This window comes from Sinohyriopsis cumingii, unplaced genomic scaffold, assembly GCF_028554795.1.
Source record: "Sinohyriopsis cumingii isolate HCF-2022 unplaced genomic scaffold, ASM2855479v2 utg000573l, whole genome shotgun sequence".
Taxonomy (NCBI): domain Eukaryota; kingdom Metazoa; phylum Mollusca; class Bivalvia; order Unionida; family Unionidae; genus Sinohyriopsis; species Sinohyriopsis cumingii.
Genome location: NW_028315911.1, coordinates 724,673 through 751,151, shown reverse-complemented (window position 1 = coordinate 751,151; position 26,479 = coordinate 724,673). Strand labels below are relative to the sequence as shown.

Genomic DNA, 26,479 nt, shown 5'->3' with positions numbered 1-26,479 from the left:
AATTTGAATCAACATCATGAAATTTTCAACTTTAAATAAGAAGTCATTTATTTTGTTAAATTGTCTTTCCTCAGTATATGGTAAATAACAATATTTGACGAAATATTGATCAATGAAAATGTTACAAATGTCTACTAGTGTCAAAACTAATAAATACCAATTACCAGTCAATAAGTTTTGTCAAGTGAAATTCATGCTTTGGCTTCTATCTTTTAATTCAGTTTCATCATAAAAGCAATAAGCCCTCTTGTGATAAAACATGAATATGTCAATCTAGCATACAGCTATGTTCACAAGTGTTTCTGTGAGAACCTAATCAAGTGCCAAACTTGCTGATGCATTTGTTGTTATGTTACATTCAATTAAAAGCAGACTGGCTTTGTATTATTACATTAATTACATCTCTTGTATCAAATCAAATAAACAGGGTGGAATAAAAGAAACATTAAATGCATGCAAATCCTACCTGCGTAAGAGACAGCTGTCATGGTCATGTGTTAGGTTCAATTTATCAATGGAGAACAGTTATAAAAATTATTAGGCAAGTAATATAATTAAAACCTACCTTCAATTAGCCAACTCATTAACAAATGTGATCAAAGATAGCAAGGTAACCACGCAAATGAATAAAAAGATTTTTTCTCTCACAGTTATGGTTCATTATGGAGAAGTGAATTTCAGAGTTTGTGTGATTTGGATTTTAACACTACTTTAACAATTTTTCAGTCATACTGCTACAATGTCTGCAGTGTGGTACTTTACAGTGATGTCTTAGCACTGAGGCATCATGCTGCAGGCATGTAGCATGATGTCCCACCCAGTCACATTATCCTGACACCAGGCCGGCCAGTCTTAACAATAACCTCTTAATGCTAAGCGCCTAGTGAGGCAGCTGTTAGTACCTTTTTGTAAGTCTCTGGTATGACTCGGCCAGGGATCGAACCCATGACCTCCTACACATGAGGCAGATGCTCTAACCGCTAGGCTACAAAGCAGTCCTGAGTTTGTAGTGAACTTAAAAATTTTGATTTGGTACTTAAAAATTTCCTCAAGGATGAGAAAAAGTGTTAACATTACTTGTAATGGTATCACATAATCAGTATTTTACTAACACAACAATTAAAACATCTAGTTTCGATGTTAATGGTTGTTTTATGAAATAAATGTTCCTAGCTTTGAAACAAATGGAAACTTGTTATACAAGTTATAAAAATCCACACAAAAACCTTGTAAATGCTGATTAAAAAACATACAAAACAGTTAAATTCATGTATACATGTTATATAAACATTTCACAAAGGTTTCTTTTGTTTTAAAGATGCCGAATTGCATTTTATAAACTCAGTCAACAAACTGATCAAAGACAAAACATGCTGTGGCAGTGGTTCCCAACCTTTTTTGGCTTTGACCCTAAAAAATAGTTTTTCTGAGCCTCATGACCCCATTTCCACATTTTAATAAGTCTTGCCACCCTAAAATAAAATCCTGGCTACTCTCTATGACCCTCATGAACCTGATTTGTTTCGCAACCTGCGGGTTGGAAACAACTATGTCATGGTCAACTTATCTTTTCATACAGCTGTCACAATACATGGCAACATTATTTAGAATAATCAGAGACATTATGAATTGTATGAAATTTGGGATAACATTTGCTCATTTGGGATAACATTTGCTCATTCTTTACCTGATGTTTGTTATTAGAGCCAACTATCTGATAGTTAGGGACTGAAAATGCAAAGAGCTTACTTACTCATACCTCATGTGCTAATATACACACACATATACACAAGAAAATCGAGTCAAGTTTAACATATAGGACTGTGCCAATATGATGTTAACCAGAAAAGCCAGTTATACATTTAAAAAAATGCATTCTGTAGCAAAACATGGCAAACTTCCTGTGTTGGAAAAAGTGAGAATTAAAGACAGATTTCTCCTAGTTCAATTGTGCTTGAATTGCACATGTGTACTAAACAAAAAGAACTCTATTAATTGAGCACATATTATACCTAAGCCCTTTTAAGATAGGTGTAATTCTACATACCTTCTCACTAAGGTCTGGGTAGACTTTACTCTGGTAGGGAAAAGACTGGTCATCAACAATGTGCCAATGAAGGACATTCATTTTGTTCTGAGCCATTCCTTCCTGCAAAAGTAGAACAAAATCATTACACTTATTAAAATGTACAATTTTATTTACTAAATTAAAAAGTTTTGACTATTTATACAATGAATTATGAATGTTTCAATGTTGGTTCCTGATCTCAAAGTCTGGGGGAACCCCCATGTCATGTTTGCTAAGCACCCAGCTATCAAGTGATGTATAAGCTATAATGTACCTGTTTTGGGAATATTACCGCGGCCTTGTGTTTGATCTCTAAACATTGCCGTGGGGTTAGGGTTGAACTCTTATGCAAGGTTACCATGACCAGCCAGAGACCAGAAACTTGAGTTGGCATGGGTAACCGGTTGCATCACTTAACAAAGGTTTACTATCATCACACCTATAATTTTTGTTCAAGGTTAGTTCAAGGATCAAAAGTAAAGTCCATGGGGTGAATGAGGTGTGTTCTTATCCATCCCCATGTTGACAGACAGTGAGAGGGACATTGTCCACTAAGTTTATCCAATCAAAATTGAGATGGAGGGTGTGATTACAATTCAGACCCAAATGATACCTTCCAAAATCATTAGAATAATTTAGTATTTGCCTGGAAGGATTGTGGATCAATAGGGTTTACTCTGAGAAAGAAGCCACTCATAATATGGCAGCAGAACTTTGATGTAGATTCTGAGGAAAGACAAAGCTTTGAAAAGGAAGCATTTTAGGGGGCAGAGATGATGAAATTGAGACAGCAGTTAAGACAGTCAAACTTGACAGAAATTTAGTACTGGGGAAGAAAGTGGAGGAGGAGAAGGAGTCTAGAGAAAGTGCAGGAGGAGGAGAAGGAATTTGTAGAAAGGTCGGTGAGGAAGAGAAGGAATTGGAAGAAACAGGAGAGAGAAAAGCTACAACAGATGAGTAGAAATGCAAGGACAGGTGGAAATCAATCTCACACTGCTAATCAAGTGATGCAATTGGCTTATTAAAGGGTCGAGCAGAAGGAGTGAAATGAGAATCTGAATTATTTGATTACAGAATTGTTGTTAAATTGTTGTTCATTGAATTTAAACCTTTTTTTGTATATTTAACCATCTATCTGTCGGTACTGCTGACTGGGGGCTTGGAGTTTTACATCTATCTTTCACTGAATTTAACTTCTAACAAAACTGAGCCTGGTGAGACTTCTATAATAGTTTAAATAAAATACAGTGAGCACTCCACCACAACCAAATAGTTCATCACACTCCAGAGGAAATTACAAGGTTCACAGAAGAATTTGTATGACTATGCCAACACTGTGCTGCTACTTTTCAAGACAAGGCTATTCAGTTTTAACTTTAAAACAGGTAATTAAAATTATAAATGTAAAAGCAAAGATTAAGCTCTAATTTAATAATGTCTGCAACATCATTAGTCTGCATCTCTTCATGCACGCTTCATATGCCTCTGCAAGAATGTGGAAGGTACATGTAGTGTAACCCTTGTCCATCCATATGTTATTAACATACATAGATACATACATATATACATACATACATACATAGATACATACACAGAAACATATATATATAACTAAAATTTGTGCATGGAAACTATTTTAGTTACCCTGACATAACCTTTAATCAATTTCCTTCTCTGCATTACACAGTGCAATCCATGCTTTCATGCCCTTGACAAATTACCTTACAGTACCTGATCTGTACAACATACCGCATCTGTTTATTTACCAATATTATACAAGTACATGTATACAAATATTTACATGTGTAACAGATCTCAAACTGTACTGATGCACTGTAATTCACTTTGTGCACTAGTTTATAAGGAAAACTGCTACGAAAGTGAGTGAGCGTGTGTGTGATTTGGATTTTTAACGAAGTTTTAAAACAATTTCAGTCATATAGTGTGGCAGTTTATAGTGATGTCTAGCACTAAGGCATCACGCTGCATACATGTTGCATGATGTCCCACCCAGTCACATTATCCTGACACCAGGCCGACCAGTTCTAACACTAACCTTTTAATGCTGAGCACCCAGTGAGGCAGCTGTCAGTATCATTTTTGTAGGTCTTTGGTATGACTTGGTTGGGGATTAAACCTATGACCTCCCGCATCTGAGGCGGACGCTCTAACAACTAGGCCACCAGAGAGGTCATGTGAAAGTGAAACCCAGGTGTTGAATGAAGTATGCATATGTGGAGGTAGAAAATTCCATTATTTGAGAGCTAGAACAACTAAAAATAAATGCTGAGCAACCACTTTTCCCAATGTAAAAGCCCAGTCGGACAACTGAAAAATGTTAAAACTTGTAACTGAACTTTATATGTTTTTCAGTTAGAAATATTTGATTATTAAATTGGTCCCCTGGAAACCTACAGCAGGGTTCGTAAATTATTTCCATATAACTCAGTAGTTGAGCGTTGGGTGATTGCTTTTATTAAGGGGCCACACTAATTCACATCTGTCTGAAACTCGTTATGTAATGAAGTAATCACAGATGTACTAACAGACCCTCAGGAAGAACCCTTAAAGGAGCAAAACTTGCAAATATTTTATTCATCAATTCACCAATGTATGGGAGCAGTTTCTTTCATCTTTGGCCTGACATACATCTACACAAGCCAATGGTTATCCACTTGTTCCACATCAGCCTTTGGCTTATTTAGCTAGCTGAAGCAATGTCTACTGCTCCGCTCTGATTGGATGTTACTGGAAGAAACTGATCCAATCAGATCCCTTGCTTCATTTAAATTGGGAGATTGTTAGGAATAATCATAGGGGCCTCTGTACACAACAACAATGTTAGCATTTTAAGCACCTTCTAATTCCAAATTAATGCATATGGACATTGTTGAAATTGGCCTATTCAATACTTAACAGCTCCCACATCAGCTCTCTCTTTGGTTAGTTGATTTCACTTGCTGTGGGCAGGGACTTGTTTATCTGCATGAGGGCACTTATTTAAAACACATTACAGCTAGATAAATATGCCAAGCATAGATCTGGAATGAAGTGGATCGATTTATTATGTTTTTACAGTGGTATGCTGAAGAAACAGGTGCTTGCTGCAGAGCATTTGATAGAAGCTTCTGTTGGCTAACTTGGGCTTAAGGTATATGGCAAGTTTAAATAATTGAAACAATCACAATTGTTGTTGCATACTGCACTGACTTGTGGGATTATAGAAAAACAATAATCCAGCATGAAAAGTTAACACAGGGCTCAGGAAACAATATCCTGGGATGAGTGAGTTGTAAGAGTTGCTCATCCTTGTCATCAATATACTCAGCACAATTCACATTTCGATGCAATGTATACGCTTTTAATTAAGAACCATGGGTTGGGCAAAAACCATGAAAATATTAGACATACATACATACATAATACATACATGGCTCCTTATACAGACATATAATAACACAAAAGTTTGTAACTCGAGAAATTGGAGTTACACATTTGCAACCAAACCTTTCAGCATTCTAGGTGTCATAATTTTCCTTTTCAATGAGCTCCCACACATCTTTAAGAGTAAGATATATAAGAAGTTCAGAGACGGAGAATGCTAAAATTGCACGATTTTCATCTGGTAGGCCACTGCTACACTTGTCCACATCACCAGCATTTTTAGGACTGAGTGGCTGACTACTTACATACTACAGTCATGCCAATGTAAAGATGCCAACTGTAACATGGCCTGACCGGATGAATACTTTGAATGTACTTCAATAGCGGCTATTTACGAAACAAGGATTGAATGAGATGTTATGAATGAATGAACTAATCTTTTGTTCGTAACCTCTCAGTCAATACTACAGTCAATCCAATCTTGGAAATATCACACGTGGTACAAATAGATTGGGTTTCTTTATTTGTGGAGATATTTCCAGCAAACAAAATGTTTTTTCCCATAAATTACTGCATCAACAAAATTCTACCTCAAAGAAATAACCAAAGTAGTTCTGAATGCAGAGCAGAAAGAACCGTGCCTAGCCATTTACATACCAAATAAAAAGTCAGACATTGGTTCAGAAAGTGTTGAGATACAAATCCCTGTGTATCTGATGGATCACTAGAGAAGAGCTAGTTTCAGGAAAGGCCTGGATACCAATCACTATATAATTGACGGATCACCAGAGAAGAGAGCTAGGTTCAGAAAAGGCTTGTATACCAATTCCTGTATAATTATTGATGGATCACCATAGAAGAGAGCTAGGTTCAGAAAAGGCTTGTATACCAATCCCTGTGTAATTATTGATGGATCACCATAGAAGAGAGCTAGGTTCAGAAAAGGCTTGTATACCAATCCCTGTGTAACTGATTGATCATCAGAGAAGAGAGCTAGGTAACAAAACGGACTTGGATACCAATCCTATGTAGTCGATGGAACACCAGAGTAGAGAGAGCTAAGTTCAGAAAAGGCTTGGATACCAATCCCTGTGTAATTGTTGAATTGCCAGAGTAGAGAGCTATGTTCAGAAAGGGTCTGGTTACCGATCCCTGTGTAATTTGATGGATCGCCAAAGCTGAGAAAGCTAAGCTCAGAAAAGGACTTAGATACCAATCCCTGTGTAACTAATGCACCTCCAGTGCTGAGAGAGCTAAGCCCAGAAAGGACTTAGATATCAATCCCTGTGTAACTAATGCACCTCCAGAGCTGACAGAGCTAAGCTCAGAAAGGACTTAGATACCAATCCCTGTGTAACTAATGCACCTCCAGAGCTGACAGAGCTAAGCTCAGAAAGGACTTAGATATCAATCCCTGTGTAACTAATGCACCTCCAGGGCTGAGAGAGCTAAGCTCAGAAAAGGACTTAGAAACCAATCCCTGTGTAACTAATGCACCTCCAGAGCTGAGAGAGCTCAACCTCATTATCAGTATAGCAATTTATGTAAATATTCAACATCTTTATTTTGCCACAACTTTCTTTCAAAGTAAAATAAATTCTACGTATATATAATGAAAATTGTATGGAACATTTTGATGCTCCGGCCATAGGAATGACATGTGTTAAACAGTGCCAATCAACACAATGTTAAATGCTACTCTGACAGGCCAGGTGACAAGTTTTCTACCAGTTGTGAACACTCCTATGAAGCCAGCCATAACAGCTATCAGTAGTCCAATATTAACAATCTGCTAATGTTTGACTAACATGAATATGGAATTGGTGATCCATCATTTCGAGTGTGTAATCCAGTTTCCACATGATTACAAGTAAACACAATGACCCCAATATACTGTTGTGTCTTTGTCCACATGTTGGGTGTCCACATGTTAGGTGTCCACATGTTGGGTATCCACCTGTTGGGTGCTCATTATATTGGACTTATGCTACTATTCTAGATTTAATACATCACCACTGACATCATTTGATATAATGGTGGTGTTGACAAATAGTGTGGGCTGGAAATGGGTACGATCCTCATAGCAGAGTACAGCATCCATGCTTAGTCACCTGTAAAGTATGCTCTTTTAAAACAGATCCCTGTAATCAACTGATACGCACTTATGACAATTTTCATGTGACCTATTATTAAGACACTCCATGTGCCTAAGTCAAAATGACAACTTTCTGAAGATATATTCAGAGTAATACAGTGTGATCAGGTTTTATCAAAGTTAGCGATGATCATTTCTGACTGGTTTATTACTTGGATTGCAGTTACATAGTGACCCTTAATTGTCATAAAGGCAGGATATGTTGAGTCACTCACTTTAAGATGCATTTTGCACACTCCAATATAATAATATCCACATGTTGAGTCTAATTTAAAAAAACCCACTTCTAAATGATGTAATTAATAGACTGGGGGTAATTGCCTGAAACTGAGAACAACCTGCAGCTTGACATGCTGATAAAACCAATGAATAAATAAACACACATACTGCTTGCTGTAGTGTTCTCTAAATGAATAAATAAACACACATACTGCTTGCTGTAGTGTTCCCTAAATGAATAAATAAACACACATACTAATTGCTGTAGTGTTCCCTAAATGAATAAATAAACACACATACTGCTTGCTGTAGTGTTCCCTAAATGCACACCACAACAAGTATCATATTCATATGTTAAACCGGTTTCTATCAACAGCTGAATGTATTCAGTTTTAGGTGGGGTTTATGAACTGTTTATTAAATTTTTCAAAACTTTCTACTGTACATAACAAGTCATGTATAGATTTCATGTTAAAAATTTGATTTTTTTTTAACTGCTAGATAATATTTATGCTACATGCATATAAACTGAGTGTCAAACACTTGTCACTGGCCACTTATATTGTACAAATGTGATATTATTATAAACAAAACTCATTTGTTAAGCATGCACATCATAAAAATGTTTAATTTGATGTAAAAATCTGCTTTTTTAATGAAAAAATGATTCTGTAAACAATCGGTAGTTTCAGCATGCCAAAAATGGATATGATGTACATTTATCCCTTCTGTTCAACCTTGCCTTTCAAGTGTTTAATTTCCCCACGTAAATGTCTCTGTGATATATCTTATGATCGTGCTTTTTGTACAGCAAATATGGTGCACTGTGTTGCATATGGATGTAACCAAAAGAGTGATGATGGGAAAAAATGTTTCTTTCTTTTTCCAAAAGACCCTGTTTACCAGAAAAAGCCCAGATTCAAGCCATGGGATCGAATTGGTTGAGGGATGGAAAAGCTGTATATTTATGCTGAATTATAGTCGATTTGGCCCAAAGACAATTCAGCCCAACTCAAAAGACAATTCAGCCCAACTTAACAATACATATAGTTTGAACAAGTTCTTTTTCTTCAAAAAAACAAGCAGATACTATGTAACATAGGTTTTATTAAAAAACTAAATTTAAACAAACTATCTTGATATTCATTCAAAGAAAATAATCATACTTCATAACGTACATATATATGAGAAAACACAGACTGACATATCTTGCTTGTTATAATTAAAATATTTATACACATTTTTATGCTAAAAAAATATATGCATCTGCACAACGACATTCTCAATTTCAGTTTTCCAGTCAAATTTTCATACTGATTTATAAAACAATAATACTTAACAGATACATGTAATATTCTATAGAATATGTATACATTTTTCTCAGGGTAGTGTACACAAGATATTATAACAAATAAATTTAATTTTAGTCTTCAGGTTGTAACACCGCTGCATATAATACACAATTGATTACATGTGAGAGAGAGAGAGAGAGAATAATATTGAGCATTTTGCCAGTGTTTAAAGGCTGCAATATGAAGCTCTTTTACCAGTTAATTTTACTGTTTGTTTTTATTTTTCCAGCTGTCTTATAAGTGTGCACATGTACACTGAAAGCTTATCATTGCTAGTCAATATCATCAATCATATTTACTCCATTTTTCCATACAAATAAAAAAGGAAATAATTTTGTGTTGAATTTGTGGCATCCCTCTGCACAGTACAAAAAAATAGATAAACATACACTTATTTGAAAATAAAATGAAATCAACTAACCTTGCACTGTTATCATTTATTCCTTCTTTTATCATCATGTGAAATTTTTACAGAAAAATATATATCCACGAACTCCGTATATGTAGCGGATGCCGGCTTGTGTATGCATCCTTACTGTAGTGTGTATCGCTTATGTCAAATAGCAAAATCGCAAAGAGATGAAAATATCACCCGATTGCTTGAAGGCACCTACCATTCACGCATGATAAGTTACAAGGTGCAAACTGACCAAGATTGTATTGTATCCAGGTTAAGTATATGACAGTATCTCGCAAATAAAAATCATTATTTTAAAAACATTCACTGTGAGTGCAAATAATAATCTTTTTGCTAGCATGGGTTACAAAAGTATTATTAAAGCAAACATCAATTATAGTTACATATGGCAAACAAATAGAAGCCCGGGTGATGAATAAAAACAACTAACAGCAAGCAATAAACTCCTTGCTTAAACTTACCAACAGGATATCAAATATAAAGGTTATTTTATTACAATGCAAACCAACCCAGTAAATTGACTTTGGTATCTTTTAAGTGTGCTAATTTTTTCTTATGAAGTCCGCTGACATAAGGAAGCCAAGTTTGGGTCCTTTGGATTCTTTTAAGTGTGTCACTTTCTCTTTTTATTATATAAAAATGGCAGACATAGTTGTGAAGTGGCAAATTTTATGTCGGTCTAACAAGAATACATTAGTTGAGACCAGAGAACCATTAATTAGATTTATGGAGACAAGCGCGTATCATATCGCCATACTACCGTGTACAGTAATGTCCTTTAGAGGGAGAATTCTGTTCCTAATTAAACATTTGTTTATACAGCAGCCAGGCGGACAATTTGGGACAAGGAAAACTTCATTTTCTTGGTAAAGTTGTCACAATTGAGAGATCGCAGAAACCCTGTTACTCAAACTACCAGGTCAAGCTGACCCTGACTTTGGCGCCTCTGGAAAAAGGCGTTAGAGATATTTGATTCTGATTGGTTACGTTAAATGAGAGGGCGTGTTCCAACACAAAATTTCATAGGTTTTAATATCGCCCGCATCAAATTTTAATCAGTCTAAGCTTTTCCTGCAAGAGGAGACCCAAAAACTAGGACTCCGAGGATTTGCAAGAAATTCTCGTAAAAATGGAACTGTTGTCCAAAAGGGGACTATTGTCGAAAGGAACCGACGAACTAATTTACCGATTAGAGGGAGGAACGTTGAAAGCAAAGGTAGTGTGACAATTCCATGTAATTTGTTGATGCCATATATAATGCTTTGCTGAAGTTATTTACTTGTATCTGCATGAATCTTTTTTCTACATTCGTGTAATAATTTGCTTTATGAAGTATACTGTGTTGAGTTTATGCATAGGAAGTTGTACATTAATCTTCTTTAGATAAGTTTGACGAACTGTTTGAATTTGTTGTCTTGTTTACATAGGAATTATGTTCTAAGAATTTAATGCATTACATTAGTTAATATGGTTACAAGAATCCGTGTGAATTCGCCGAATTTAGAAGATTCCACATATGATTAAGAATAAGTGTGTATTGACTGAAATGATCTAGTAATTGATTGATGTGATGTATCCTATTTATTTGCTGTGTAAATTGAGGCTGGCTCAGAACCCCAGGCCTCGCGTATGTGTTAATGTGTAAGGTCAAGGCGTAACAAATTAGCCATTTGACTAATTAGGGTCATTATAGGACATGTGGAGTCGATTGATAACCTTAGCATCTGTTTAGCACTGATAGTAGAATCTGATAACGAGGGAGAATAATGAAGTATTAACTGTTTCATAAATAACAGGAAATTTAGGTTGTCTCTATTTATATTTATTTAAAAGGGAGAAAATAGCTCCTGAGACGTAAGAGACGTATTATCCTGTGACGCAATCCTGCGACATGTTAATTCCTGAAGACGTATTCTGAGAATATCCTGAGACGGATGGTAGAAAGTATCATCCTGAGATACAAGATTCTGAACAGCTACAGAGGGAGCAAGCCAAACTGAGGACGAGCAGGTTATGAAATCGTACAAGACGTTGACTTCGATTGTCCACTCGATCCTATGATGAACTAAATCTATCAGTAAACAGATCGACTATTTTATTTAAATCTATTTGCATTTTCTTTGTATTTCAGTGAGAGTTTAAATTCCTAAAAGCAGAGTACATTCCTGATGTAATGAATTTTCACAGTGTTTGCATGTAATTGATTAAATTGTTTGTTTACATGTACGGGGGCTCGTGTTGGTTTGTTCTATATACCTGCTCAGATCTCTATCTATCTCACCTATAAGTTTCACCACTTATATTTATATTTACTCGAACCGGGCAATAACATTGAGGGCGGTCAACCACTAGATAACGAAAACCAAATATGGAGGGACAATCACTCCCCCCGTTTTAACAATAGGAAAGCCAGCATTGATTGCTTTTTACTTGTATTAATGGGAATTTTGAAAATAAATTTTAACAATGGAAAAGTTTTGAAAGCGACACAATCTAGTGCGTTATGCATGCATATTGATATAAGGCTGAACAGTAAATTAGTTTTAAGTAGTTTCATATATATGTTCCCTATCCATAATTTATAGTGTTTTATTATTTGACAAAAAGATGCATGTACTTCATCTTGTGAGGATAAACATATGTCATTTCTAGTTGGAGTCTTCTATAGGTGGGAAATAGTAGCTAAGGGGAAGTAACAGCATTGTATACTTTTATTTAGAGTAATTAAATTATTATATTATTATTTCTTTTTTACACTTGATAATTTTTAAAACTCTTTTTGTGCAAGTATAACTACTTTTAATCATGTAATGCAAATCTGATGTAAAGAGGAACAAATGTACATCTTAAAATATTACATATTATTTATAACATTATGCCTTTGAAAGTTTATGAGAGAAAGCACAAATAAAGTGATTCACAGTAAAATATGAAACCTGACTGATGTCTGTGCTATTTAGCTAAACAGAAGACGGCAAAACAAATCTCAAACTCAGGATATTATGCCCAGTTAAGTGCATCTTTTTGTTGAAATTTATCTCTAACAGAATCTTATACTAATGGTATTAAGAGGCAATGCAAGATAACATTGCCTCCTTGTGAAATAATACTATGAACTCATTTATTTCTCATGTGTATCAATATTTATGAAAAAAAAATGATAATTTACTTTGGTGATCAACAATTTTGAGTGGGAGGGTTGCGCCATTGGCTTAACAGATGGATCAGTGTTTATTAGGTTTTAGCAAATGAGTAACTATTTGTAAGGCCTTAACAGACAGAAGATTGTTAGGTTTTAGCAGACAGGTAACTATTTGTAAGGCCTTAATAGACAGATCATTGTTTGTTAGGTTTTAGCAGATGGGTAACTGTTTGTAAGGCCGTAATAGACAGATCATTGTTATGTTTTAGCAGATGAATAACTGTTTGTAAGACCTTAAATGACAGATTACTGTTTGTTAGGTTTCAGCAGATGGGTAACTATTTGTAAGACCTTAATAAACAGATCATTGTTTGTTAGGTTTTAGCAGATGGGTAACTATTTGTAAGGCCTTAATAGACAGATCATTGTTAGGTTTTAATATCGAGATTACTGTTTAGTAGTTCTTAAAAATGGATAACTGTTAGGTCTTTACAAAGCTTTAACAGACTGATTACTAATTGCTAGTTTTAAACCAAAGTATCGCTGTTTATTAAGATCTTGCAGACAGATCACTGTTAGGCCTTCATTGTGTTATGTAACATAAAATCATTGAAAATGGAAACCTGATGAATATAAGTGATTCAACAGTGCATATACTTTTCTTGATAGCTAATTTTCCTTTTCTACATACAGCAATTGTATAATGAAGAAAAGAACGAATTCATTAACACCTGAAGCAACAATATCATTTTTGGAAACAGCTATAAAATAATTAAATACAAAAGAAATATACATCTTCTGATTTGTCTGACTATTCTGACCTTACAAGTGTGGGCCAAAAATACACAAGTCTAATGTGAAAATTTCAGTGTGATATACATAGATTAGCTGCTATAATTATTTCTAATTATTCAAAATATTTAGAATAATAAATACTCAATTCGTAATGTGCCTTAAGCAACCAGGAAACATGTAATCTTTTAAGTGGAAAATAAATACTGATCTGTCATCACATCACCAAAAATACAACACTTCATCTCTTTAAAACAATCAAAGATTCTTGCTAATGACATGTGCCCCATTACTGTCAAAGGTAAATATATGTACATTGTAAATGTACTATCTTTTAATCGGGGACAGATCCTGGATTGGGTTCTTTGAGGGTACCATTTTAAGAGGAAGGATTGGTTTGCTTTGCTTGATATTACAATGTGTAATATTTTTCAGTACTGTTACTTAGAACAGAAATTTCTGACTAAATCCCATTATGCTTTCAGACACAAAAGGCAACATTAGATTTGGGTCTACAGACTTGGACCTGCCAAAAATAGGCAACAGCAGACCTGGCTCTAGGCTGCTGACAGCTAGGTACATACCATATACATGACTGAACATAGTAATCCTCATCTCCAACAAATGCATATCCATGCATGAACCTACATCTGGAATCACTAACAAGTTTCAGGATATAGTGTCGCTAATAATCTTAAATGTGGCAAATATTTTGTCATTATATAAAAGACAAAGAAACTGGCTAATACATTTTTACAGAAACATGAAGTTTGAGAGAGTCTAATTTTGTTAAATATAAAACTTGACCCTGTATATATCTTGAACATATAAAGAGCATGACCCTGTCCAAAACCAAGTGTATCACAGATGGTACATTACACACACAATATGTTTAACAGTCATTTATGCTGGCATGACTTGAGCATGGCTGACTCAGAAGCTTATTGACCAGTGAATTTCAATGACCTAGACCTTTGTTTAAGGTATGTGCTCTGTCAAACGATTATTTTCTTATTTGACTTTGGACTTTTAGACCCCAGAATCTCAAGGCTTCTTTATTACCAAAATTTAAACCTTCCACAAATCATAGTCAGAGGAAGTTACTCTGGAACAAAAGTTATCCTGTAAAAAAACATTAAAAAATTCTTCAACTCATAACGGCCTCGACCTTTGACTTTCTGATCCCAAAATCAATAGGCTTCTCCCACACCTAAGCTACAAGCCTTGCAAAACCTCGGTCAAGGTGTGTGACCCAGAAATTATATTATCATGAAGAAAAAAAACCCAACTTTTTTCTTCTTGTATTCAGTGACACTGACCCAGAAGATCCAATCTTTGGTGAAGGTACACTGTGAAGAACTGAAGTTTTACATGCAGAAACCTGTTTTCTTTTTCAGTCACAGTAACTATAACCTTTGACCCCAAAATCAAAAACATTTTTCCTTACCCCCCAGTGCAATCCATCTGCAATATTCGATCCAGGTCTGTGGTAAAAAACTAATATTTTTGTGCAGAAACCTTTTCCTTTCATTTGGTCACAGTGACCTTAACCTTTGACCACAAAATCAATAGGTTTTCCATTCTCCATGTGCAATCAATGTAAAAAGTTCAGTCCAGGTAAGTGATGTTGAACTAATGTTCATGTACAGAAAACATTTTCATTCTTTCAGTCACAGTGTACTAAACCTTTTGGCCCCAAAAGTGATAGGCTTATTACTTCCATCAAGAAGAACTTACCTGTAAAATACGACAAAGAAAGCGCTCTAGAACATGTTATTGTGTGAAAAAGGAAAGTTAATAAATAGATTGACAGAATGTTATGTATATCTATATTATATGTATTATTTTCATGAATATAGTTTGTAAAGGTTATTTAGATAATAAGATTTTAAATTCAAATTTTCCCCAAGAACCCTCAGTTTGAACTTTAAAGATGAGTCATTCATGTATAGTGCATAAATCCGTTCATAAAGTTCCAAGGTAGAAATGTATTAATTCATGTAAACATCATGTGATTTGAATGGTGATTGTGAGGTTTTCTGAAAGGCCAGGCTGTCCTAATTTCTGATTAGTTAGTGTAACCCACATAACCATGTTTACAGTTGAGATTGTGAATGAGACATTATTGTGTTTTAGTAACCTATACAAGAAATTTTGCTGGAAAATTAGGTATTCTTAGTAGTAAATACCAGTCTTGGAAGCTACTCAGTTAAATAAAGAAGATTCATTTTATCAAATTTAATCATTAATTGGAATTAAGTGCTTGAACTGTCCAGATTACTCAAATAGCCATTATGAAATTAATGTGAATTCACTTGGAGACTATTTGGATTTATAGCTCTTACAGAATGACTGTGAATACATTTAAAGACATTTTCAGATTAACTCAGTATGATACTTCAGTACATCTGTACATTACTGAACATATTCTGAAACCTTTGTAACTCATTCAGATTACTTTATACTTTTGGATATAATCAAATCTTTAGGACTGTTAAGGATTTCATTCACCATACTGTAAGTTAATGTTACGTTTTCACTTTGTGTTTTAGGGAAATAAATTATATTTTGAATATTACAAAACTTGTTGGTTTTTGTTCTAGATTGAAATCTATTTTAAGACCACAGCATTGTGACAAGGGTCATAATATAATACATCTTCAGAGAAATAAAATGTCTTGGAAATGTCTCAAAATATGGCATGTGGCATGAACTCAGATATTAAAGTCTGATTATTGTATGACAAAACACCACATTTACACCAATAAACATGACACAGACTGCAAACAACTTCAATGAAGTAGCATGTACCAGCATATAGGCTCTGAACTATCCACATGAAATAATAATAATAGTGTATGTTGAAAAACAGTATAGACCCTTATCTACTGGTATAGAAAATTAAATCCATTTTGTTTGCAGCTGACTGCACAGTTTCAAACGAATATGGTACAACTCTGCTTGCTCTCTATGCCATTAATAATGTTCACCTGTAAGATATGAATTGTATTTGGGCATAACTATCAGAATTTATGCTGTTATCTAGCATGATTTCCTGACAGGATATTATACAATTATTACCTAGCTACATATCAAACAGGGTTGATTTATACAAAATCATGTCGACAATATCGACTACATTAGTAATGCATTAAGACAATGTGAAGTCTGTATCTCCTATGCAGGGTTCAGCTACTGCTAATCTGAACTACATGTGCTGCTTGAATTCTTCCAAGATACCATCTGACTGACCTGTCCAATCGAAAAAAATCCCCAAACTTGCAAACATATTTACTAATAATTCTATTATTAGTAACTGTAAACACATACATAAGAATCTATTTATAGATCCTATGCAATTTTACATTCCAAACATTTTAATATAGACCCTATTCATGTACACCAAATCCAACTATGAATAATCACTACAATTTACAATAATGAATAAAAAATTACAAAACTTATAGATAAAAATCATGTACCAGGAGTTTAAAAAAAATATATATACATACAAAACACTAATTTTATGGGGTATAACATTTTACTCATACTGAGAAATTTTATGAAACCAGAGAGTTTTAACATAATTACAGATCAAAATCCTTTAAATCTCTGAACCTACTTTAGATTCTGTTAGTTTGCTCTTCCTCACTCAAGAGAAATATTTTGAAGAGCCATTCCTGAATGGAGCAAAATTAGGCAACATTTAGAATATGCACTGTACATTCAGTCCAGCTACTCAACTAAAATGTGCAGTGACAGAGTGGATCAATTTGAACATAGCTTTTTGATTAACAAATTTTGTCATGACTCTAAACTGGAATTAGATTCTGTATTTCATTATTCTACTAGAAACTCCCTTAGGCAAAATTTGTGTAGTATGAATGGTACCCTACAAAATTCCAGACTTCTGCAGAAAAAGAAGTAATTACATTCCACCATTTTATGGAATCCTTTGAGTGCATTTTGGAAGACAAGCTGTTATTTCCACCATGTATATCTGCCATTCAAATGACAATGATTAGGATGCTTACAATGACTGGCCAGGTAATGTAAATGGTAATATTGCATGTCTGGTGTGGAGTTTCTGTTACTGAAACTGTAAAACTATTGAATTTTTTGTGAAAGAGAAAACATGCTACATGTTATGTTCCTAAAGGACAATGATCAAGTCCCTTACACTTTATCATTAATTAATGATACCTTAAAGCTATATAATAAGGTTTTATAGTTCTGACAATAATTTGTTTCACAAAAGTACAAATCTGATGTCCTAACTCTCACAAATGGATATTTGTGGAACAGTTGTCTGGTAGATTTGTTTTTCTTGCAATTTAGATGGGTTAGGCAGAGAGCAGTTAACAAAGAACTATTTAAGGATGGCCCATTTTACATCAACAAGCTTGATATGGTTATATAAACACTTTATTAACCCATATCCATGTCAAATTTGATACCCATGCCCCAGTCCTGACCACACCCATTTCCATTTCTTGCAACAATTATGATACTGTATTTTGACAGGTATAATGTGCATACAAAGCAAACAACAGAGACCCAGACTGTGTGTTGTTTTAGCGATACTACATTAAGTATGCTTTGTGCCAAGGTAATTAGAGTAATGTTTTACTCAAGGACATGTCATGTTAGACAACTCAGACTGTTCTAATAATAAGATTCTAACACATATTCCTGTCAGTCGCAAGTCTGGCATGCTAACCACTAAACTACCATGGCTTTCAGACCAAAATCTGCAAGTACATAATTTGCTGAGTTTAGGTCTTTTCCCTTGCCATTTATTCAACTTAGGTTATTTCCAGCAACCAGCTAGTACACTTAAATCCACCTATAAATTATGCACTGACAGATCTAGGTCTGTACATGAGGAGAAAGCAATCTAAATACAAGCAATGGATGATCATTTGGGCATTACAACAAGGACCATGGTTCAACAACATTTGTCAGAAGTGGACAAATAGCTATGGGCAATCCTGATATATGACCACTTCAGTTTCCATTTGTTGCTATAATTAGAATGGAGAATCATTTCTTGGGGGCAGAAACAGCAGGAAACAAATTGTAAATCATGTTTAACCATCCTGAAACTTCTGCATATTTTGCTAATTCAGCATGTTGGCCACATATGCTGCTTTTGCTACAGAATAATAGATAAAATATGTCCCTAGCTATTGAAATTCAGATGAGAATATTCCAATAGTCTGGACTAATAATCCTAATACTAAAGTACAATGTATTTATGTCAATGTTATGTATATCTAATTTAACTGTCTGTTAGGTTTTTTAAAAATAAATGTTTTTGGACCATGTTGTTGCTATCTAAAAGAAATGTTATTTTTTAAATTTAGTTCTCTCATCATATTTTAAGGTTTTTTTGTTTGCAAAAGTTAAAAATTCAAAGTATATAATTCTGTGCGACAGTGTGTAATGCATCTATATACATGCACTTTATGCTTAATGTCAGAAATTAATACTTCCAATGTTTGTGTAGTAATATGGATATAGATGTTGTTGTTGTTGGGTTTAACGCCATTTTTGAGCACATGATAAGCTATACATGGCGGCCAATATTAATGGTGGAGGAAGAACCTGGGAAAACCCCGGAAAAAACCACTGGCCCACGAGAAGCTACTGGGAAGCTTTCTCACATACCCACATTGGCCAAATCTGAGACTCAAACCCACACAGACAGAGGTGAGATGGCAGTGATCCATAACGGAGAGCACTTTAGACCACTCGGCCTTTAGGAGTTCCCGGATATAGATGTAAACATAAGATATAATAGTGGCTGGTTTTAATAAATGTACTTTTATGGTTCTAACATTTGATCGAACCACATCTGGGGTGGGAATAGAGGAATGGAAATGGTAAATTATATATGATTTGAGTTTAACAGCACATCAGCACGATTATGGTTGTATAATGGCACTCAAAAGTTAACTAAAAGTTGAAAATGTAAAAACTGCTGAACTCATTCAGGAACAAAAACCCTTCTAAATAAACACTAACATGATTTCCTATAAGAATAAAAAATATAATGTAAAGATGTTAAACTTATTTAAAAAATGCATACAATAAAAAATACAAGTTAAATATTCAAACCTTAAAAAATATAGGGTCAAAATTTGTTTATATTAACTGTATTCTTTTTCCAAGATTTTCTCTGGTGGTGCATATCATCATAACCAAGCTCACATAAAAAAAAAATTGTCTCAGTGTGGAAGATAATACACTCAGCACAAATGTGTTCTACTGTCCATGGACACTTGCACCATATGCATTCTGGTGAAGTTCACCCTTCAGGAGGTATGTATGGGTCACAGTGTCCTACATAAGAATGGCATGATACCATCTCATCTCTGCAATTAGTTGTATATGAGGAAGGCCACTCCAGTGATCAGTTTCATATCAAGAAGCTAGTTTGTAGAGTTTTCATCCACATATTTCGCCATGTAACACGCCTATTTAAATGATACTTGAAGTTGCTTTATAGAATCGTCCACAGCAGAAAATGATGACTACATGGTAGCTTTGGCTGCTTTATCTGCTCTTTTGTTAATCTTAATAACTGAATGTGTCTAGGCAGCCATCAGTACTGATTTTTTTCTCCATATTTTATGAGACAATCTTGTTTCTGTTTGATAAGGGACACAAATGAATTGTTATAATTAAGGTTCTGTATGGCTCTTTGTGTAGAAAGGGTAAAAATTTGAGGGCTTTTTTTGGAGAGTTTTCTATGTAGATTGATCTGAGAATGACTAATTTCTGTGATAAAAACTGAGTCTCTATCCAGTAACTGGCTCAAAATGGTTGCAACAACAGTTGTAACCAGGTTTCCATCTTTCAAACTGCTTACGTACATGTACAATGATGTACGGTCATAACAGGTAACTCTAATTTCACTGAATCAACTACAAAAAAATGAGATGGCTGGACAAAGTCTTTTTCAATTGGCAAGATCAAGTATTTTGCAGGGATTTCAGTAACTATAGACCTTCTGAAATACAGAATTTGCACTACTGGTAAGACTGATGTTTGATGCTTTTGGATGAAGACAAATATGGTGATGAGAGTGAACAGATAAGATATGCATGTACACAATAAATGCTTAGTTAAAATTTATCTTTCTTCATATACCTGTAAACAGAAATTTATCTTTCTTTTTGTATACCTGTAAATACATACTCATCTATTGTTAAGCCAATGCACATAGGTGGAAACAGACATGAAGTCAATCTTTTGAGGTGGCATTCATGGCAACAGCTTTTTGCTTTAAATTGTTTACCATAAGCTCAATTTGCAGGTACTGACATTCTTTAATATAGATGGGACATCTTGCATTATACTTTTCTATATACAGGTGGTCATAACATACAGTTAGTCACTACAGTGGGTTTCAGTATTGTGATTAATCATATACATGTATGTTCGTTACGGATGAACTTTCAACCCATATAATATTAACAGATAAGCCAATGAGAAGATACATCTGTAAGGTCTAACCTCTCATTCTCTCTTGAAAGTTGAAGTTTAAAGCATCACATCTGCTAGAAATACATTAGAATATTTTAAAATAGGCCAATAACAGTAATTACTGAGCTCTAATACACTGTTATTAAATAAAATAGGGTTTGCTGTATGGTTATCCCAATGTGTGATATGATTCACTCACATCAATTCATGACACAATAAGATTCAGCCAGGATAATGTCAAACACTGAACTTCACAACCTGCTACAGTGGCCTTTTCCACAATAACAATGCAGTCATTACAATGATGAGTTTATTGTAGTGAAAAGAAGATCTGATAGGCACCTATCAAGGCTCATGTTCATGTTCTTAGTGCCCTTTAGAATTCCCATTCGATGTATTTTCAGTTTTAAATGTAAACTCTCATTTCATAGTGGAGACAGCATTCTTATTAGAAATATAATAATGTTCCAAATGACATTTATTACTTACACATGAAAGAAGCAATCCGTCTCTCTCTAATTAAAAGAATAACAGAACATGACTTCATATCTGTATTTGTCAGATCACTGTTATGTATAAAAGTATTTCATATGCACTGAATTACAAACAGCAAGCACCCAGATCTGCTATCACATAATGTGCAAGAAGTTTATTTATGTCTGCGATACTGATTCTACTTGTGATTTAAAACCAAACGCCATGATCTAGGACTGCTATCACATAATCGGCAGGAAGGTCATTTAGGTCTGTGCTATTGGTTCTACACCTGGAGTCATACAAACAGTGTACACCCAGGTCTACAATCATACAATATGCATTATCATCTGGGTATGTGCTGTGGGTTCTACTCCTAATGTCGTGCAGTGTACACATCCAGGTCTGCTAGTGCAATATCTACAAACATCAGGGCTGGGTCAATTCTGTTTGCATCTGGACAAATATGACAAATGTTTCTATTGGTATCCAAAAAGTCTGTTTGGAAAATGCATTAGCCAATAATTCATAGTAGCAATATTCAAAATAATGACTACCAGATCAGAATAACAGTATGTATGCATGTATATAAAAAAATTATACATGTATTAGGGTTTAAAAGCGCATCAACATAATAGTGGCTATATGGTGCCAATTACCATAAAAGTAAAGCTCAGAAATTAGGAATTGCAATAAAACATGGAAGATAAAACCTTCCGAATAATCTTACGAAGTTCTACAATATAAAAGTTAAAATGTTAAGATTTTGTAAAATGTATATAAAATAAAACTTAAAGGTGAAAAATACAAAATCTTTATTAAAAAAATGTGGAATAATAATAAAGAGTAAAATATAAAATGCAAAATCAAGTTCAAGACAAAATGAAATCCTCTACATTGCCACCAATCCCTTTCCAAACAAATATAGTCAGTGGCAGTTATATGAGACTGGGGAATAAGGTACAGTCAAACCATCATTTCCAGTTGAAATACTAGTAAATATTTCTCCTAAAATACAGTGACTAGTTCCCTTCTGAAAAAAAAGAACCCATTCTCAAAATTGACCCCTTATAACAAAATCTTGGGTCTGCCCAGGAGAAAAAGGCCATAGTTGCAATATGGTGCATTTAGTACACATCATTGCTAAGGTCTATGATAACCCCATTGCCCCTACATGCCTTAATCAGGATAAGACTGGTTTTTTTTTGTAAGAATTGGATCGAATAATGTCATGTCTGCTATTTACATGAGGTATGTACACCGACGCTACTTCCTTATGAACCAAGTGAAGTTCTCTTAACTTGATTCAAGATAAAACCTGAGGATTCAAGAAGCAAATGTATAGAAAATAATGGCTTAAAAACTCAGTATTTTCACAAGTGGCAAAGCTACAAGTGAAAATACTTCAGTTTCTCACCAACAATGTGAAATATATGTTATTTACATGGAAAAAGAACAATTTTTTTATATTTTATGCTTGAAGATATTGGCAACTAAAGTGTTTAACTCTTTGAAATAACAGATTTCTTAAGTTATCTAGCACAACAATGTCAGATCTTTGCATTTATACCATCACATTGTTTTTTATATTAGCAAAGAAAATTTCAATAGTAAGATAAATTTATTTCCAAATAAATTAAAAAAGCACATAATTTCTTTTTTTTTTTTAAACCAGTGGTTTTTTTAACCTGGTACTCCTGCATATATTATCTACACTGTGTGATTTTAACCTGGTAGTCTTGCCATGATAATAAACATACTGTGTGATTTTAACCTGGTAGTCCTGCCATGATATTAAACATACTGTGTGATTTTAACCTGGTAGTCTTGCCATGATAATAAACATACTGTGTGATTTTAACCTGATAGTCCTGCCATGATATTAAACATACTGTGTGATTTTAACCTGGACAAGCAAGTGACAATTTGGTCAATGAAATTTCTTGTCATAAGGCTATCGGTATCTATTGAATGCAGTGCAAAAAATCATTCTGAGTATATGTACTCGAATGATTTATCAACATTATTTCCATTGGAAAATCCACTAATTCATGGATTTTAAGCACTAAACCTAAAATGTGATATTGCAGCTACACTGCCATAGGACTTTAATTTCAAACAAAAAATATCCTACATTTGCATTATGAGAGTGATTAACTATTAAGATTGAGAAGGCTCCTGTTCCTACTTTTGTAAATCTTGTATTAGGAATGCTCACTGAAGTGCATGAAATATTAATGGGTTACAATATATTCTGCATCATACTATCCAACCAGTCATCATAGACACCTTTAATTTATCATACTGTCCAACCAGTCATCATAGACACCTTTAATGTATCATACTATCCAACAAGTCATCATAGACACCTTTAATTTATCATACTATCCAACCAGTCATCATAGACACCATTAATTTAAAAATGCCTATCTAAAAAAAACTAAGTCCTTCCAACAATATAACCCTTTAACAGTATTATATTATAGGGCTAAATTTAGTTATTTCAGTTGCTATGGTATTTATACAAGTTTTAGAAGAGAAGATATATTTGTGTATAAATTTTCTAAATTCTCTCCATAAATTTAATAATAGTATGTCTATGATAGAGGAATAGCTCTACAGTTAAATTTAGAGGCTGAGATTTGGGGTGAACACAATATTATCAACAACTACTCAAATGTAATGGTGTCAAGTTATAGTGCTGAGAAATTGAAACAAAGAAGGCATTATGGCAGTTGGATGATGTGTTTGTAAAGCTAATTAAAATCAATTATAGCAAGTTTGCCTTAATACTTAAACATTAAAATTAGCGACCAGTTGAAGGGAAATTTGAATCTCTTTTAGTAGGCATAAAGTGCTTAAAATAGAGTTGGGTAGTTAAAATTTGAATTAATTTGCTCATAAGGATAAAGTTTACAAGTAATTTCCTATTCAATATAATATTTTTGGAAATTCTAACATAAAGTATCAGTGGGAAACGAGTGTATATGGAGAGTATATATATGGCTTTATTTTGGATTGCATAATTTAGATTCTGTGCATTTTGATATGTAGATCAGAGTTAGATAAAGGGTCTGTACGTTACACAATCAGACCAGAAGTTTAGTTCTAGAAATGGTCTTCAGGGAATGCTCTCTAAAGTCCACTAGGATTGTTTATAAGCCAGGTCAAACATAGTGCAGGGTATACCATGAGCGAAACAGAGGACACAGTAGCAGCTGACCTGGACATGTCTTCAACTCCCAGTCCAGAAGAAAATTACATAACGATGAGAGCAAAGAGGACATAGAAGCAGAGGAAGAAGAAGAGGAAACTGACCCCCTAATCAATAAGTACAAAGAAATGGGCCTAGCACCAGCGATGGAAGATGTAAAGAAAGCAGGACATTTCACTAACGCTGTGAAATACATTGCCATTCAATATTTGTAAACCTACAAGACAAATCCTGCCCAATGGTATTAGGGGGTCAGGATACTCACGCAGTACTACCACCATGCCTATTCCAGTTATCCTCTCTGGCAACTAGTAGAAGCTGCAGAATTCGTGTCCACCCTGCACCAATACGCCTTCCCGCAAATTAAAGGACAAGATAGACAAAATGAGGAAAAGGTCAAGATTGCAGAGGACCGCCGTGGCACCTTCTAGCCACAAAAATAGCCCTACTAAGAGCTCCAATTGCCTTTTATATTTAGGGAACCATTTTGGCATGGTATCCCATTTTGATACAACTATATTTACACAAACCTGACAAACTGGACTGCCACATCAAAACTTAAAACTCTTTATGACCTAATAGTGACTAAACTTTTTATATGTTGCTTAGACATATTAGTTAAATAAGACAATTAAGGCATTTTCATTAAGTACACTATGTACTAGAATTAGACTGATTTGCTTAGAAGGAGGAAATTTTTTAGACTTGCTGGATTTGATCTAACTACACAGGTGGCTAACACAATATTGGTATTTTTTTATTGTCCATTAGCAAAACTGGACTAGATTTGAAATAAGTACGGGCTGGCATTTTTTGTGAGTACACAACATCCATGGCTGGCTTTCCGAGACCCTTCTTCCTGACCTCATTTGGACATCGTACCATTGACAGAATGTGGGACCATTTCCACCTGTCAAAAAACCAGGTGTCCTAATGTGACATCATCGCTGCCAACCAATTGTAGCGGACGTTACATACTGCTTGGGTTGACACCTGGTGCGTTGAATTGCAACTTAATTCCAACTTTTCAATCAAGAGTGTGTGTTGGGTTCATTCCCACTCATGACGGCCCTACATTCAGGTCGTTAGGGATTAATTAGTCCCACGATCTGATGGCCAAATTAATCAGTGTTCTTTGAACACATAAAAGCCTGGGGGGGATGAGGCACTAATTCCCTCCCCAAGGAGTAATTAAACATCCAGCTGTGCTGGAATAAAGGTCGAACATGTCCGAATGGGTGCAGTCGACGTTAATTCAACATACTTACTTACTTACATGCAGGGTATACAGTAATATCTATACCACAAGAAATTCTAGGCCCCAAAAATTAGAGCATACTTGATGGTCCAACACCCAAGACCATCAAGGGCCGCTACACAAAGTAGCAAAACTATAATCAACTTCAGGAAAGAAGGACCCCAAATTAGCAACTACAAGGTGGTCTGAACACCAACGACCATCAAGCCCAGCAGCACAAGGCTGCAAAAAAAACAATGACAATTTAGACAAGTAAGACCCTAAAAACAGAATCCTTCATATAAGGTGGTCTCAAAAGTCCAAGACCATCAGGACCAGCCACACAAGGTGGCAAACTTTATTAAAAACTGTCACCTCAGATACCACTCCTAAGCTAGTTCTAAACTCAAAACAGCACAGAGTTTTTTCAAAATTGTGACGGACGACAATTTAGACCAGATACCCTGAAGTCTAGGAGCACCGACCTGTGAGCTTGGAGCCACCTTTCTACCTAATCCTTCCTTTCCATGGCC

At 34.7% G+C, this 26,479-nt stretch overlaps 1 protein-coding gene across 1 annotated transcript in view; it reads right to left on the bottom strand.

The window, feature by feature from the left end:
* The window catches only part of LOC149773781 (uncharacterized), a 215,533-nt gene that overhangs the window by 60,223 nt on the left and 128,831 nt on the right, over positions 1-26,479 (bottom strand). Inside the window, exon 7 of the mRNA XM_089946020.1 lies at positions 2,048-2,149. Within this exon, the coding sequence (XP_089802146.1) occupies positions 2,048-2,149 (102 nt within the window). The remainder of the gene's footprint in view (positions 1-2,047; positions 2,150-26,479) is intronic.